This window comes from Asterias amurensis, chromosome 12 (genome assembly GCF_032118995.1).
Source record: "Asterias amurensis chromosome 12, ASM3211899v1".
Lineage (NCBI taxonomy): Eukaryota > Metazoa > Echinodermata > Asteroidea > Forcipulatida > Asteriidae > Asterias > Asterias amurensis.
Window position 1 is genome coordinate 14,816,160 of NC_092659.1, and position 16,106 is coordinate 14,832,265.

The 16,106-nt window shown below is 38.9% G+C and overlaps 1 protein-coding gene across 1 annotated transcript in view; it reads left to right on the top strand.

The window, feature by feature from the left end:
• The window catches only part of LOC139945207 (phosphatidylinositol 3,4,5-trisphosphate 5-phosphatase 1-like), a 50,529-nt gene that overhangs the window by 22,802 nt on the left and 11,621 nt on the right, over positions 1–16,106 (top strand). Inside the window, exons 8-19 of the mRNA XM_071942501.1 lie at positions 607–807; positions 3,261–3,393; positions 8,605–8,699; positions 9,739–9,841; positions 10,702–10,913; positions 12,420–12,537; positions 12,669–12,765; positions 13,123–13,261; positions 14,502–14,601; positions 15,141–15,229; positions 15,409–15,490; positions 15,679–15,768. Of these exons, the coding sequence (XP_071798602.1) occupies positions 607–807; positions 3,261–3,393; positions 8,605–8,699; positions 9,739–9,841; positions 10,702–10,913; positions 12,420–12,537; positions 12,669–12,765; positions 13,123–13,261; positions 14,502–14,601; positions 15,141–15,229; positions 15,409–15,490; positions 15,679–15,768 (1,459 nt within the window). The remainder of the gene's footprint in view (positions 1–606; positions 808–3,260; positions 3,394–8,604; positions 8,700–9,738; positions 9,842–10,701; positions 10,914–12,419; positions 12,538–12,668; positions 12,766–13,122; positions 13,262–14,501; positions 14,602–15,140; positions 15,230–15,408; positions 15,491–15,678; positions 15,769–16,106) is intronic.

Below are 16,106 nucleotides of genomic sequence, written 5' to 3' on the forward strand. Positions count from 1 at the left end.
CCAACTAGGGCTGTTTATTTTTTAGACAAAAATAATCAGATTTTACTGGTTGATTTTAAATTTTAAAGGAAAGAGAGGAAAATGCATTGAGACACCATTTTCTGTGGTGTTGAAAAAGTGCTGGGTAGAGAAAGAAATTGACTGACATTGTTACCGCCAAACTAGTATGCATTTATAACTCAACATGCAATTCCTCAAATCCCACAACAGTTACTTCAGACATTGTTTGGCTGTTAATGTGTCTCTTGGCTAACTGGAAGAATACTTGCAGTCCTCTAGCCTAAGCCATTGTAAGTCATTTCTGATGGTGTATCAATCTTTAAAAAAAAAAAAAAAAAAAAAAAGGGGGAATCGTTGAAAGTGTGATGTTTACAAAAGAATTTTTGTTCTTCTAAAAGACATTGTAAAAGTACAGAACAAAATATTTGCCAACTTTTTAGGTCAAAACTTGTAATCACTTTCAATCGGGAGTTAAACTTTCTTAATTGGAGCTGCAAATATTCATTTGTCAGTATTATTCCATCCCTTCTAATTTCTTGCCGACCGTAGTCCGAAGAAAAAAAGTAGATTTTTTTCAATGCAGATGTATTGTTTCTCTTCCACAAGGCTGTAGCCACATTCCAAGAACTACACAAGACCGAGGTTCGAATCCCCATCCCGTCAACCATTCAAGAGGAGGAGCTCGACCTCACAGATGATTGTTGTGAATCTCCTATGTACATGGGAGGCGGAAATACTGACAGCAGTGACTCCATCAAGACCCCGTCACTCCCAAGTAATTCCACTATGTCTATGACGTCTTTTGAGGTGAGAGCGTTTTTGTCATCCATGATCAGTCAGCCAGTGTTCTAGCCACGGTGGGCGGTGCAGGCCTGATACTTCACTGAGGCAACGGAGGCGATTGCCTCCATTGCTCCTTGCCCCTTGCCTTGGTGCCCTTGAAATGCTTCAGTAGAAATTTACAATTTCCTCATAGGGTGCCCTTTGCCAAAGAGAAAATGCCTTGGTGCCCTTGCCCTTTCAAAAACAAAGCATTCAGCCCATCAGCTGGGCATGCCTGCCCAAGACCTACAAATTTTCGCCCAGCATTCTGCGCAAAAAACCACCGTGCCACCCAGCACAGATTTCCCCCAGATTGCACTTCAGCAATGATGGCCCCATATCTAAACATAAATAATTTTGTTGATCTGCTCGCCCTTATGGTGGAGTTAGATGCCTTCCACTAAAAACCTTTACAAAAGAACCTATAAGAATCTTAAAGGAATCAAAGAAAAGACAAAAAACCTTGAAGAATTCTATAGGAATCCTATTTAAATCCTATAGGATTTTATAGGCATTTCGCCTATGTACATGTATATAGGACTTTTTGTTAAAGGGTATGGTCTACAATGTTCAATCCCAGCCAAAATGCTTGGGCCACCCATTCTTAATTAATGTTACATAAAAACCATTCCCTGTACACTTCCCACTGACAATTGTTTAGTCCTTGAAAGCCTGTGTCATAAGATAAGTTTTGAGAAGAGATTTGAATGTTGTGGTACAAAGACAAGATCTAAGATTAAGTGGTAGAGAGTTCCAGATGCGTGACGCGGCTGAAGAAATAGACCTGTCACCCCATGAGTGACGAGACTTGGGTTCAATGAGGAGAAGCATGGAACTTGATCGAAGATTCCTTGATGGAGTGTAAACTGGAAGCAGATCAGAAATGCCCTTTGAATAATACAACCTATTCCCAAACAACAACCTAAACACATGGGGATATTCTGGGGAATTCCCAATGCTACTCGGTGTTTGTTTGACACTTGATGCAAATTTCCTGCTCAAACAAAAACACTCAGTCTACTAGCTAACCCCAGGGGTTAAACCTGTTGACCCTTCTCCCAAAGGTATCTACATACCCTGGTTGCTGCTGTTGCTGCTGTTGTTCATGTTGTTAATTTAGCTATTGCTGCTGATAAATAATTAAATAACAATTCTTATATAGCGCATTTCACAATAACCGTATCAATGCGCTTTACATTAGTGCCCTGGTCATAGGGCCAATAACATCTCCTTTTTACTGTTTCTCAGCTCCCTTGGGAGTATACAACCTGGGCAACAGTTTATATCGCTCCAAAAGCTTTTTCATTCACAATATCAACCTATACCCACGCAGGTACCCATTTATCCCCTGGGTGAAGAGAAGCAAGTATAGTAAAGTATCTTGCTCAAGGACACAAGTGTCAAGACCGGGATTCAAACCCACACTCCGGTGACTTAGCATCAGAACTTGATGCTCTTATCCACTCGGCCACGACACTCTAAATTTGATGTTGTTTATTTTGTTGTTGCCCTGCTGCATGATTTGATACTCTTGCTATTGCTGCTGTAAATTATGTTGTTTCTGTTTTTTGTTTTTGTTTATAAACGTTTTGGTTGCAGTTGGTGCTTGTACTGTTTGTTGTTGTTGATTTGTTGTTGCTATTACTGCTGGTGTTTGGTTGATTTTGCCTTTTGCTGTTGCTGTTATTTTTGTTCCGATTGCTGTTTTTGCTGGGCGTTGCTGCTGCTGTTTGCTACGTGTATTGTTGTTTAAATTTGATCTTATTGTTGTTAAAGTGTATTTCTTGATATTATAATCGAGTGAGGTTTGCGGTAGCACTAGTGTGTAACATCTCTTTTGAGTAGTGTTAATAATAATATTAATATTTTGAGTTTATATAGCGCTGTTTCACTCCCGAACGGGTGTCTTTGCTCAAAGCGCTTCAAATTATTACCCCTGGTCACTGGGCCTTAATTCAGTCCTTAAACCATCTCAACTCCCTGGGGAGTATACAGCCTTGTGCAACAAATGCGCTACTCAGCTAAATCAATCACAAGAACCATCTCTGCCCTCACAGGTACCCATTTGCCCCTGGGTGGAGAGAAGCAATAATAGCTAAGTGTCTTGCTCAGGGACACAAGTGTCACGACCGGGATTCGAACCCACACTCTGCTGAACAGAATCAGCAGAGCTTGAATTCGGTGCTCTTAACCGCTTGGCCACGACACACTGTTGGTTCTGAAAAAAAACACAATGCTTGATTGAACCAACACATGGGGCTACGACAAACCTCACCTATTTATACTCCCACCATGACAAGTTTCAAATCCTATTTATTTATACGTTTTTGGGGGAGGGTTGTGAGGGTCTGTTTGGGGAGGAGAAGAAACTTTGTTACTTGTAAGTTTAGGGTATTTTTGTAATTCAATCACCATTTTTAATTGTTCCTCTTCACCAGGTCAAAGTTGAGGGAGCCTTGAAGAACACCAAGGTCAAGTTAACAGTAGACACTTCCCATGGTAACATGTCCATAACGAAACACAGTGGCAAGGACATGAAGGAAGAAATGACGCCATACAAGCATGAAAACAGTGAGTTACATTCTATTGAGTTCCTTGTAGGATTGTAGTGTACACAAGTAGTGTTCAGTGAAACTTAATAATAACAAAAAATAATAATTCATTCATTTTTCATTTGTTTTTTTTATTCCAAATTGGAACACACCCCTTATCCCGGGGAGGGTTACATCAACATTTTAAACCTGAATTAATTTAATATACTTTGGCAGGAGAATAATAAAGTCAACAGAGGTAATCAGACATTATGTTTTTCTTTTAAATTTATAATAAAAAGACGATTTTGGCAACACATTTAATAAAAGATTCATCTGTAGAACTCATAAGAAATAATGAAATTAATGAATTATAAAGTGCACAAATCCACAAAAAGTGCTCATGGCGCTAAAATACAAACAATAACATTAAAATAATATACCATTACAAAAATTAAAACGTAAGCCTAAGTTGAGAAGAAATCTAGAACATGTGGTATAGATAAGAATACAATACAAATATTTAAGAAAACATCAAAAAGGTAACAGAAAATTGCAAAAACAAACTATTGACTCAAACTGCCTGTTTAAAAAGATGTGTTTTAAGTTGTTTTTTAAATTGTGTTAAAGAAACAGATGATTTAACTAGTGCAGGCAATTTGTTCCATAGACGTGGGGCAGCATGTGAGAAAGATCGGTCTCCCCATGAATGGTTAGATGTGGGCTCAATAAGGAGGCTAGAATTGTAAGAACTTTATTGTCGGCGTGTAAACATAGTTTTAACGATAAATAAACTTAATAAAATTCCATTATATTTCAAACGTGATGCTGCTTTCAATCAAAATAAAAAAAAAGTACATCATGAGAACATCAGAAAGACAATTGGAAATCCAATGATTTTTTTTCGCAGAAGCCATGCAACTGCTAACTGCTGTGTAGCCAGTGATCACACCCAAATAACAATAAAACTTGGGAAGCGACAGCCAGGGGATCACCTTAAAAGGGAATGTAACTTTCTATTTCAGATATCAAGTATTAAACCACAAAGGAAACTGACTGGGCAACTTTTAAATTGTTCTGGCCCGAAGGAGAAAAATTTACCAGAGTAGAATTTGAACCAACAACCTCCCAATTTATGTGCCAGTGCTTCTATGGTGCCCGAACAAAGATACTGACAAAATAGCGAGACCGCCAACGTACATTGTAATGTATTGGTTCGATAGCTCAGTTGGTCCTAATGGTAGAGTGCTGGCACGTTAATCCAGAAGTCGTGGGTTCAAATCCTGCTCTAGTAAATTTTTCTTTGTTCGATCCCAAATCATCTCCAGTTCTCTTTGACATCAAGGGTTCAGGTCCTACTGCTGTAAAATGCTTGATCTGTAGCATTGTTTCATTACTTACTTTAAAGCCATGGGACACTTTCGGTAAACAGTCTTGTCCAAGGCCCACACTTCGTGTATCACAACTTCTATATAAAATAACAAACCTGCTAAAATTTAGGCTCAATCGGTCATCAGAGTCGGGAGAAAATAACGGGAAAACCCACCCTTGTTTCCGCACGATTTGTCGTGTCATGACATGTGTTTAAAATAAATCCGTAATTCTCGACATCGAGAATTGATATTGTTTTAGTGTTTTCTCAAAAATTAAAGCATTTCATGGAATAATATTTCAAGAGAAGTCTTTCACCATTACCTTCTGTAAACCCTGTAAGTTATTTGTAAATCTGTGATTTTTTTTTTCTGTACCAAAAGTGTATATAATGGCTTTAAAATAAGGAAATACCTAATTTATTTACACATCTAATAAAGGCATCAGTCTTTTGGTCGAGAACCTCTAGAAACTTGGTTCTGAGCCAGAGGTTCGAAGCCAGATTGATAATTGTGTTGCCAGACCAATTGAAGTGGCTTGAACTAAACAAAATCCACAGATTAGATCGATGAGATTTGACCTCACCATGGCCTTATGATTCCTCGTCGAAGTTTGTGTGTTCATGTTTATTTCCATTTGTTTATTTCCATTTGTACATCATAAATATAACAAATGTTAAAGGAACACACTGCCTTGGATCAGTCGAGTTGGTCTTTGAAAAGCGTTTGTAACCATTTGGTGTGAAATGCATATGGTTAAAAAGATGTTGTAAAAGTAGAATATAATGAGCCACACAAACACGCCTCGAAATTGCACTGTTTTCTTTTTACCTCGTTGACTAACACGGTCGGCCATTTATGGGAGTCAAATTTTTGACTCCCATAAATGGCCGACCATGTTAGTTCGCAAAGTAAAGGGAAAACCACGCAATTTCGAGGCAAATTTGTGTGGATCATTGTATTCTACTTTTAAAACATCTTTCCAACCATATGCATTTTATAACAAACGGAGACCAACTTGTCCAATCCAAGGCAACATGTTCCTTTAAATAACAACAGTAGCGTGGCGTGTCATTGCCCACATTAAGCTCTGGTGTTCCTGTTCAGCAGAGTGTGGGTTTGGGTCCTGGTCGTGACATCTGTGTCCTTGTTTAATCAAATCAAATCAAATCAATATAACATTTATTTCCACATTCACATGGAGCCATCATCCTAAAAGCCGAGGCTTGTGGCGGATGTGCCTGTTACAACAATACAAAACAAAACAGGATAACAGCACTAAATAGACGCATAAGTAAATACTAACTATTCCTAGAACTTCCTCATCGTATGGCGATCGTGCCTTTTCCCCTTGTGCTTTTAAACTTTGGTACGCTTTACCCAATTACATCAGATGCTGTAGTTCTCTTCCATTGTTTAAAAACTTGCTGAAAACTCATTTATTTAAATCCTCTTACACTTAGCTCGTTACATGTCTTGACAGTAGATTATTCATTGTATAATTTTTTATTATGTTCTACATTTCTTTTTGTTGTAAATGTATCGTTTTTTGTTCTGCGCCTCGGAATAGGGTCTTGTTCACTAGATAGATGGCGCATTATAAATGCATTATTATAATTATTATTATTACGGTAGATAGCTACACAAAGGTTTAACCAAGGTTAAACAAGATATATAATGCTAGAGCAGGTTTAACCATGGTTAAACAAGGTATATATAACGTTAGAGCAGGTTTAACCATGGTTAAACAGGGCATACATGTATAACGCTAGAGCAGGTTTAACCAAGGTTAAACAAGGTATATATAACGCTAGAGCAGGTTTAACCAAGGTTAAACAAGGTATATATAACGCTAGAGCAGGTTTAACCATGGTTAAACAGGGCATACATGGTTAACGCTAGAGCAGGTTTAACCAAGGTTAAACAAGGTATATATAACGCTAGAGCAGAAAGCATGTATGCTAAGTAGACAAAGGGACTAATAATCAAACAAACAATACGAATTAGAAAACATAGATGAGTCAGGTTGATATGATAACAAGCCAACTACCAGTATAAAATAGCAAATCAATCAATGACTTTGGGAATTTAGTAGAAATATTTATAGTCTGCATTTAAATGAGCTAATTGAGGAAGTAGCTATTACTAGTGAACTTGCAGGTACTGTACAGCCATGTATAAATCTCTTTTGGGAGAAGTGTTGACACTAAAAGAACCATTGTTATTTTATATGGACTTCACTTGTCAAGCAGAATACTCTGCTGTAGAGTGGCAAAGGTCTTTGGTTCGAACAACGCCATTACGAAAAGTAGTTTTTCTTTTCACAGGACTCTGAGAAGTAGTGGGCTTTAGGGTAAAAAGCAAAATAAAATTCAGTATACTCTCTGCTTGTTTTCTTCAAATATTACTTAGTTTCAAGCACATGTAAACACTAAATGGAAGTGATTACATGGGATTTGAGGCATTGCAATGCTATCTTTTAGAGCATCAGGAATCAAAGTTAAAGAAAGGAAATTGTGACGGAAATTAATTAAAGTAATATTGCAGTGATGTTTCAGGGCATCAGGTTGGCTTAGTTGGTTCTTTCACTTACCTTCCCGCGGTATTACCTGGTTCGAATCCCACCTCGGACCTGGTCTCAATTTCATCATCTGCACTGTCTCAAAATCTGAACAGTGAACACCATTTTACAATATACATGTACATGTACACGGCAGGATCTGTACTAGCTGCTTTTAAAGCCATTATACACTTTCGGTACAGAAAAGAACAAAAAAAGTTCACAGATTTACAAATAACTTAGAGGGTTTACAGAAGGTAATGGTGAAAGACTTCTCTTGAAATATTATTCCATGAAATGCTTTACTTTTTGAGAAAACATTGAAACAGTATCAGCTCGGTAGCGAGAATTACGGATTTATTTTAAACACATGTCTTGACACGGCGAACTGTGTGGAAACAATAGTGAGTTTTCCCGTTATTTTCTTCAGACTCCGATGACCGATTGAGCCTAAATTTTCACAGGTTTGTTATTTTATATATAAGTTGTGATACACGATGTGTGGGACTTGGGCAATACTGTTTACCGAAAGTGTCCAATGGCTTTAAGCAAATAATGCCTAGTTCCGTCACATGTGCACGCCCACAAGCAAAAAGTCCCTGCCAACCTGTGAAATACATGATGTATTGACTGCAAAATGTCTTGCTTCTATAAGCACCGGTTCTTTGCTTTCTTAAAGATAAACAGATGCAGGTGGCTTGGGTTTTCAGTCCCTACCTGACTGCGGGTTTTCCCACATTTGGGGTTTTCCTCCCGTGTAAAAACTGAAAAGTTCTTTTTCTTTCGTGTTCTTTCTGTGAGGCCAAATAAAAAAAAAATACCAGTTGAGGATGAGGGCCTTATTATGAACGATTTACTATTTTGTTTTCAAGATGGCCGCCTAGTATTTCAAGTCACTAAACAGGCCACCAATTCTTCAGTTTGAATCAACCCAAAATTGATTTTATACCATTATTAGTTGCATGAGGACCTGTGTTAACACTAACACTAACACTAACAGGGTCGGATAACACTAAAAAGATTTGCTGGTAGGCATTCACTAATATTGTTTTATGAAACAGACGGTTACAAGTGTTCGAGAGCATCACGTTAGATTCGGGAAAAGCTTCTAGGCCAGTCCTTTTGAAAAGATGGATTAAAAAAACAAAAATCTAAAAATAATAAAAAGTTACAAAAACAAGAGCCCCAAAAAAAGATGCGGGCGGGGACGATCAACTAGTATTTTTGTTTATTTGGTCTTATTAGTGCTTGATCTGCTGTGAGCTGTCGTCAAATAAATCAAATGCTAAGTAAATAACTTAAGAACACATTCTACTTTTAGTTGTACAGCTAGTCAAGTCCAGGGTCAACAATCTGAAGCTGATGATTCGCTTTTCCAACGGGAAGAAGAAAGAGTTCAACTTTGAAGATGCCAAGGTTTGTCTTAACACAGGCTTGTGATTCTCAGATTTTGTTCCCAATGTCAGGATTTTCTCAAAATCTACTTAAAGGCAGTGGACACTATTGGTAATTACTCAAAATAACTATCAGCAAACAACTTCACTTGGTAATGAGTAATGGGGAGAGGTTGATGGTATGAAACATTGTGAGAAACAACTCCCTCTGAAGTGACGTAGGTTTAGAGTAAGAAGTAATTTTCCATGAATTTGATTTCGATACCTCAAGTTTTGAATTTGAGGTCTTGAAATCAAGCATCCGAAAGCACACAACTTCTTATGACAAGGGTGTTTTTTCTTTCATAGTTATCTCGTAACTCCGACGACCAATCAAGCTCAAATTTTCACAGGTTTGTTATTTTGTGCCTATGTTGAGATATACCAAGTGAGAAGACTGGTCTTTGACATTTACCAATAGTGTCCATTGTCTTTAAGTCATCAAATTTGCTTTGGAAGAAGTACAGCAGTGACCAAAGGAAGAAAGAATAGTTAATTCCATGCCCAAACCATTAATTCAAACATGATTTAAATACATGTATGGTCCATATATTGTTTATTTTGTCAATATAATGCTTATTATTTATAGTCCAAATTATAAAGAAAGATACAATAAAATTCGCATAGGAAAGTTGTAGCTCTGAATACAGTGTCTATTTGCTGAGACCCTTGATGTACAAAATGTACATGTAAGTGCCAAAATCTTTGCTTACAGTTAGGAGATCCATGAATTTGGGCCTTGTTCTTCACAGAACCACCACTCAAAGCGAGATCATAGTGTTATGCTAAACCTTACATAGTCATTTTTTTTTTCAAAACTTTATTCAGATTATCTCCACCATACACAAGTTTCAAATCCCACTTCAATTTGTGCGTGCTGTACTGGCAGAGAAGGGATTGTATGTAATGCCATGTTAATGATACTGCTATATAAGCAAAACCCGTTTTGTGCTCAGCAATGATACACGCTTAGCAGGACTTTCAGTTTTGCCCTTATTCATTAAAATGTGATTATTCCACAGAAAAGGGAGACGTTTTGCCAACTCATTCAGTACATGAAAGTGCTGCACTCCACCAGTAGCGAAGTGGATCAGATTTCGGTGTTTATCGGCACATGGAACATGGGTATGTATTCTAAATGAGCATTCATATTTTTTAACCAAACATGACTGGAAAGTTTCACTCCAGATTATCCGAGTAAGGCCACCAAAACTCGGTAACTAAAGACCCCTTTGACAATTTGAGCGCACTCACATGTGCCTATCCTGGCTGCCAATGGGTGCTTCAAAATCATGCACAATCGTGCACAAAAGATTTGACTCCCAAAATACTGGATATGGTGCACACACGAAGGTTGAAGGCGTGTTCCCCGTTGTGTATAGACCTCCTTGCATAATGCTAAAAGCTGCCAAGTTTGCCAAGGTCACGCGCATGCTTTTATGCAAAAAGAACAGCTACGTTGTTTCTTCCAATGGTCTGCCTCCTTTTTGCCTCAGGGATGGTGCTTTTTGAGAGTGTGACGGATACCTTCACAAGATAGTGTGACTTCGCTGCGAGCTAACAGCAAAGTTTTCGATAACGTGAAAGCAAAACATGAGCAACTTCGCTGCTAATTCAAAAAGTTAGCAGTGAAAACTTCTGCTGCTAACTCAACTTAGCACATCCTATTCGGCCTGTGGCCCATGAAATGTGACGTTGATGAAATGAAATGAAAAGAAGTGAAACGAAATGAACTGCTTGCCTTCTACATTTGCAATACCTGTAGGAGCCGCAATGCCACCTAGTAGCATCAGCTCCTGGTTGCTGTGCCAGGGTGATGGAAAAACTGGAGACCCGGGCCTTGCCGCCATACCAACTCTATTTACTTTAAATTACCGTTTGTAAATCACATCCAATTCGTCCTGTGGCCCATATGAAATGTGATGTTGATGAAATGAAATGAAACGAAATGAACTGCTTGCCTTCTACATTTGAAACCCTTCTAGGAGCCGCAATGCCACCAAGTAGCATCAGCTCCTGGTTGCTGTGCCAGGGTGATGGGAAGACCAGAGACCCAAGCCTCGCCGCCGTACCTCATGACATCTATATCATCGGTACTCAGGAGTTCAAGAGTGCTGCCATCAGTGACAAAGACTGGATCAATAGAGTCAAGGCGGAGATCGGGAGAATCAGCGGGCTGAACAAGGAGTACGTCTCGGTAAGATTCCCTTGATGTTTTAAGCGCTAATTTTGGTGTCAAGAGGTGTGTGTAGTGGCCAATCGGTTAGGCAGTGGACACTATTGGTAATTACTCAAAATAATTATCAGCATAAAACATTACTTGGTAACGAGTAATGGGAGCTGTTGATAGTATAAAACATTGTGAGAATCGGCTCCCTCTGAAGTGATGTAGTTTTTCGAGAAAGAAGTAGTTTTCCACAAATTTGATTTCGAGACTTCATAATTAGATTTTGAGGTCTCGAAATCAAGCATCTGAAAGCACACAACTTCGTGTGACAAGGGTGTTTTTTCTTTCATAATTATCTCACAAACTTCTTCGACCAATTGAGTAAAAATTTTCACAGGTTTGTTGTTTTATGCATTTGTTGAGATACACCAAGTGAGAAGACTGGTCTTCGACATTTACCAACAGTGTCCAGTGTCCTTAATTTTGAGCCCAGTGTCAAATTGAGGATTGACGTCATGAGGTGGGTGTTGTTAGAGTTGTGGGGCCTACTCAGTAGTGTATCACAAAACTTCATGGAGAACGACAAACCTAGTCTTTGCAGTCCTACACGTAAAAGTACCCAGTTACACTTGTCAGGGGTTTTTCTCAAGTGATTTCTGGAAGTGTTGGTTGCACATTGCGCTGCAGAACCTTGTAAACCGTGAAAACGGTGCTTTGTAAATAAATGGGTCTTCAAGATTCTTAAGGGTCTCGTGGATATAGACGCCCGCAGTCTTTTCACACTCTCACAAACAAGTAACACAAGAGGGCATGACATGAAGCTCTTTAAGAAAAGGCTTAACAAAGGGCTCAATCTCAGAAAATACTTCTTCACACAGCGAGTTGTTGATAACTGGAATAGACTTGTTGATAACTGGAATAGACTCCTAGCCAAAGTGGTCAACGCCAAGACAACCAATCAGTTCAAAAACAGCTTTGAAAAATACTTGAATGAAAATGGATATGGGGTGTTAAAAGGCATAAGCCTACAATACTCAAAATCCCATCAAACCTTAAGTGTAAGTGTAAGAGAGGGTGCGTTCGTTTAGCTTCCCATGGTGGACCTCGGTCTTCTCCCGGTGCGCTCAAATAGCTTTGACGTCATTCCAGGGTCAGCTCCCAGTGCCCTGTTTGTTGAGTGGGTCACTTGGGGGTTGGCCCCAGGTGCATGACGTCACTACGAGAGCGGTGAGTGATCGTTCGTTTAGCTCTTCACCGCGGGGTAGACCGTGGGAAGCTAATCGAACGCACCCTGTATAATTTGAACATTATACAGCTCTGCATACCTTATAGAAAAACAATTATGAGCAATTTGAGATGCTCTATAGCGGTATATAAGAACTGAATATTATTATTATTATTTTCATTGTGTAACTCCTAGCTGTTTATAGATCTTTCTCAAATTTTCTCAAATTTTCACATTTATTACTAAACTTACGGATTGATTCCCATGCCTGCCGTTCATTATACATCTATATTGCTTCTTACCCGTACCAGGTATCGCTGACCTCATTATGGGGTTTAAGACTCTCCGTACTCGTCAGACCGGACCATGTGCATCAGATCAGTCATGTCAGGGAATCTATAGTCAGAACGGGAATTGCAAATACGCTGGGTAAGTCCGTTAAGGCTTTAACATTAATTGAGACCCAGAGCTTAGACCAACTTCGTACACAGTTCAATAAACATGCAGTTCATGATAATTGTAGATCTATGAATATTGATGTATTCTTATTGGTATCCTAGGCAACAAAGGAGCAGTGGGTGTGTCTTTCCTCTTCAGCGGTACCTCATTTTGTTTCATTAATGCACATCTTACCTCAGGAACGGAGAAATGTACAAGGTGAGGATTAGTCAATGGGTTTTCTGAGAAAAGTACAACATTTGTGATAATTTTTTTTTTAAAGGTTTAGTCTCAATCTGAAAGGTCTCATATAAAATTTAATGTAAAATAGCGACTTTGTTATTAATAGATGTTAAATTTGCATCAAGGATAAAGAATATTAATTTTGGTTTTTACCCATACACCGGATGTGTGTTAGCACTGTATACTCAGAGAACTGTACTGCCTTTATTTTATCACAATGAAACTACAGGAATTATTGTACTCTTCCAAAAACCAATCAATTACCTTTTAGCTGTTTTGAAATTTGTTGAATGATTGTTTTTGTTTGTTTGTTTGTTTGTTTTGCCTTTTCAGACGTAACAACAACTATCATGACATCTTACGTGGTCTGTCACTTAGCTCCAAGGCCATGAGCCTCTTCGATCTAACCAACCAGTTTCATCACATGTTCTTTCTTGGCGATCTCAACTATCGCATCGAATGGAACGTTCCGGTCAGTAAACTGCAGTCCTTGTGTTGCCAGAGGCCCTTTTCAAAACCACGGCTTCGGCTTTGCATTCGGCTTCCAGATCCGTCCTCACGTCTGAATCATTGAGTGTGTGCGCAAAGCATGCACAATGTACCCTTCCCATGAAATATGCTAATCACATTCACTCATGCGTACAGACCCTGTTGGTTGGCAAACGCCATAGAGCAGTCGTGTCTGCGTCACGCACCCGTTAGCCGTGTACAAAACAGCGCGATGTTCCCTCATTTTGCCAACCAAAACGTGAGTGCGCACGCGCTATGTGCAATTTACATATTTCATGGGAAGGGGCTATTGTCAAAACAGCCTGAGTTGAATCTGGAGTTGAAGCTGTGGTTTCAAAAAGGCCCATGGTCTGTTAAAGGAACACATTGCCTTGGATCGGACGAGTTGGTCTTTAAAAAGCGTTTTGTAACCATTTGTTATAAAATGCATATGGTTTGAAAGATGTTTTAAAAGTAGAATACATTGATTTGCCTCAAAATTTGCCTCAAAATTGCGTGGTTTTCCTTAAACTTTGTAAACTAACACGGTCGGCCATTGACTCCCAGACATGGCCGACCGTGTTTGTTGACGAGGTAAAAGGAAAACCACGCAATTTGGAGTGATACTTGTGTGGATCATTATATTCTACTTTTAAAATATCTTTCTAATTGTATGCATTTTATAACAAACGGTTACAACCGCTTTTCAAAGACCAACTCGACCGTTCCAAGGCAACGTGTTCCTTTAAGGATCTGTTGCATGTATTTGAGTTGGTTAACAACTGTTGCAAATACATGCCATTACAGGAAAGCTCCCTTAAAGAAAGACACTTAAATAAAAACATCAGTTTTGTATGGCAACTCACACCTGTTATCGCTCTGTTATCTTCTTTCCAATCAGTGTACTTAATTGGATCATGCACAACACATTAGAGCTGACTTCCCCAGGCAGATTAACTTCTTGTCCATTTAGTTTAATGACTCAAGATACACCAAGTGAGAATACTGGTCTTTGACAATTACCAAAGGTGTCCAGTGCCTTTAATAGATGGATTGCAATACGCGTCATCAACCGCTAATATAAAAACTGGGAGTAGGTTGTAGGTTTTTATACCACCCTCCAGTTCGAGCATCTGATTGGTGGATTAGCGCGTACTGGAAGATAAAAACAGTTTAAGAATTCCTGTGTTTAATCATAAAAATTTATGGTTACTTGGTTTCAGGATATTCTGCGGAATATTGCTCAAAAGAACTACGCTGTTCTCTTCGACCATGAACAGCTCAAGAGAGAGAAGGACAAGGGGAAGATCTTTGTGGATTTCGGTGAGAATCATGTCAGTGTTTGTTGGTGTGTAATTAAAACCCAAGGAAAACTGGGGACATAGCCTTCGTAGTTGCTGCATCAAGCAGATTGAAAAACACTACCAACAAATCGGAGAGACTAAAACCTGGTTCTAGTTTCCTTTGAATGCGAATGAAAAGCGCATTATAACCTCTTGCACAAAGACTAGGGCGGAGTAACCGCTCACAACAAGTTATAAACACTGGTCATTATCAAAGGTTTAAACAACCCGACATGACGCGCTCCTCCACCAATTGGAGTAGCGAAATTGTCTGAGGTATTTATGAATGCTTGTTTAAAGCCCAATTCATACTTCCTATGAATCTCACTGGATACGAATTTTGATGTCACAAAATCTTAACGAATAATTCACAACAGTTGAGCTGTGTTCACAAACATTCACTTCGAAAACAACCCAGTGACGTAACAGTTCGTTTCTGGCAACCCGAGGAAGTATGAACCGGGCTTAACTCTGCATTTCCCCATCAATTTTCTCATGTTTCATTCCTTTGTTTTATAGATGAAGAAGAAATCACCTTCCCTCCAACGTATCGTTACAAACTCGGAGACAGACTAGTTTATGACTACAAAAAGGTCAAGAAAACAATGGTGAGAAGAATATTGTCATAAAGTAGTGAAGTGTTTTGTGAAGCATAAGGGGTAGACTTGTGGACAAGTCGTTTATGGTCCCACGCGTTGAGATAGTCGAGTTGCAGCGGTGCTGTTCGCTTTAACATCACAGCAAGTAATTCAGTGTATGATAATTATAATTCCATCCCTATTACCAGGTGAGAATCAACGAGCCATCGTGGTGTGATCGGGTAACATGGAGGTCGTATCCAGGGATGCACATTGTCAACACATCATACGGTAATTATACTATCAGGAACCTACTTCAACTACAAATTTTACTCAGTTAGGCTGCTTGTACCCCAAAGTCGAAGAGTTAGATGCATTCGTATATCATGTTGGCCTGGCGTTATTAATTTTTGCAATCCAAACACCTAGTTTGATACATCAAAGAGCAACAATCTATGCTTCTTGTTCTTGTCTTCAAGGATGCACAACGGATATAGTGACCAGCGATCACTCTGCGGTCTTTTCTACATTTGACGTCGGAATTGTTGCAACGTCAGTCATACCTAAAGGTAAGTTGCCAGATTTTCTAAATCAAATGTTTTGCCTCAAGGGACATGCCTTGGATCGGGTGAGTTGGTCTATGGACAGCGTTTGAAATGTTTTGTTATGAAATGCATATGGTTAGAAAGATGTTTTAAAAGTAGAATATACTGATCCACACAAATATGCCTCCAAATTGCACGGTTTTTCTGATACGTTGTGAACTTAAACGGGACGTCATTTTGTGGAGTCAAAGTTTTGACTCCACAAAATGGCTGAACGTGTTAGTTCGCGAAATAAAAGGAAAACCGTGTCATTTTGAGACTAATTTGTGTAGATCATTATATTTTACTTTAAAAATGTCTTT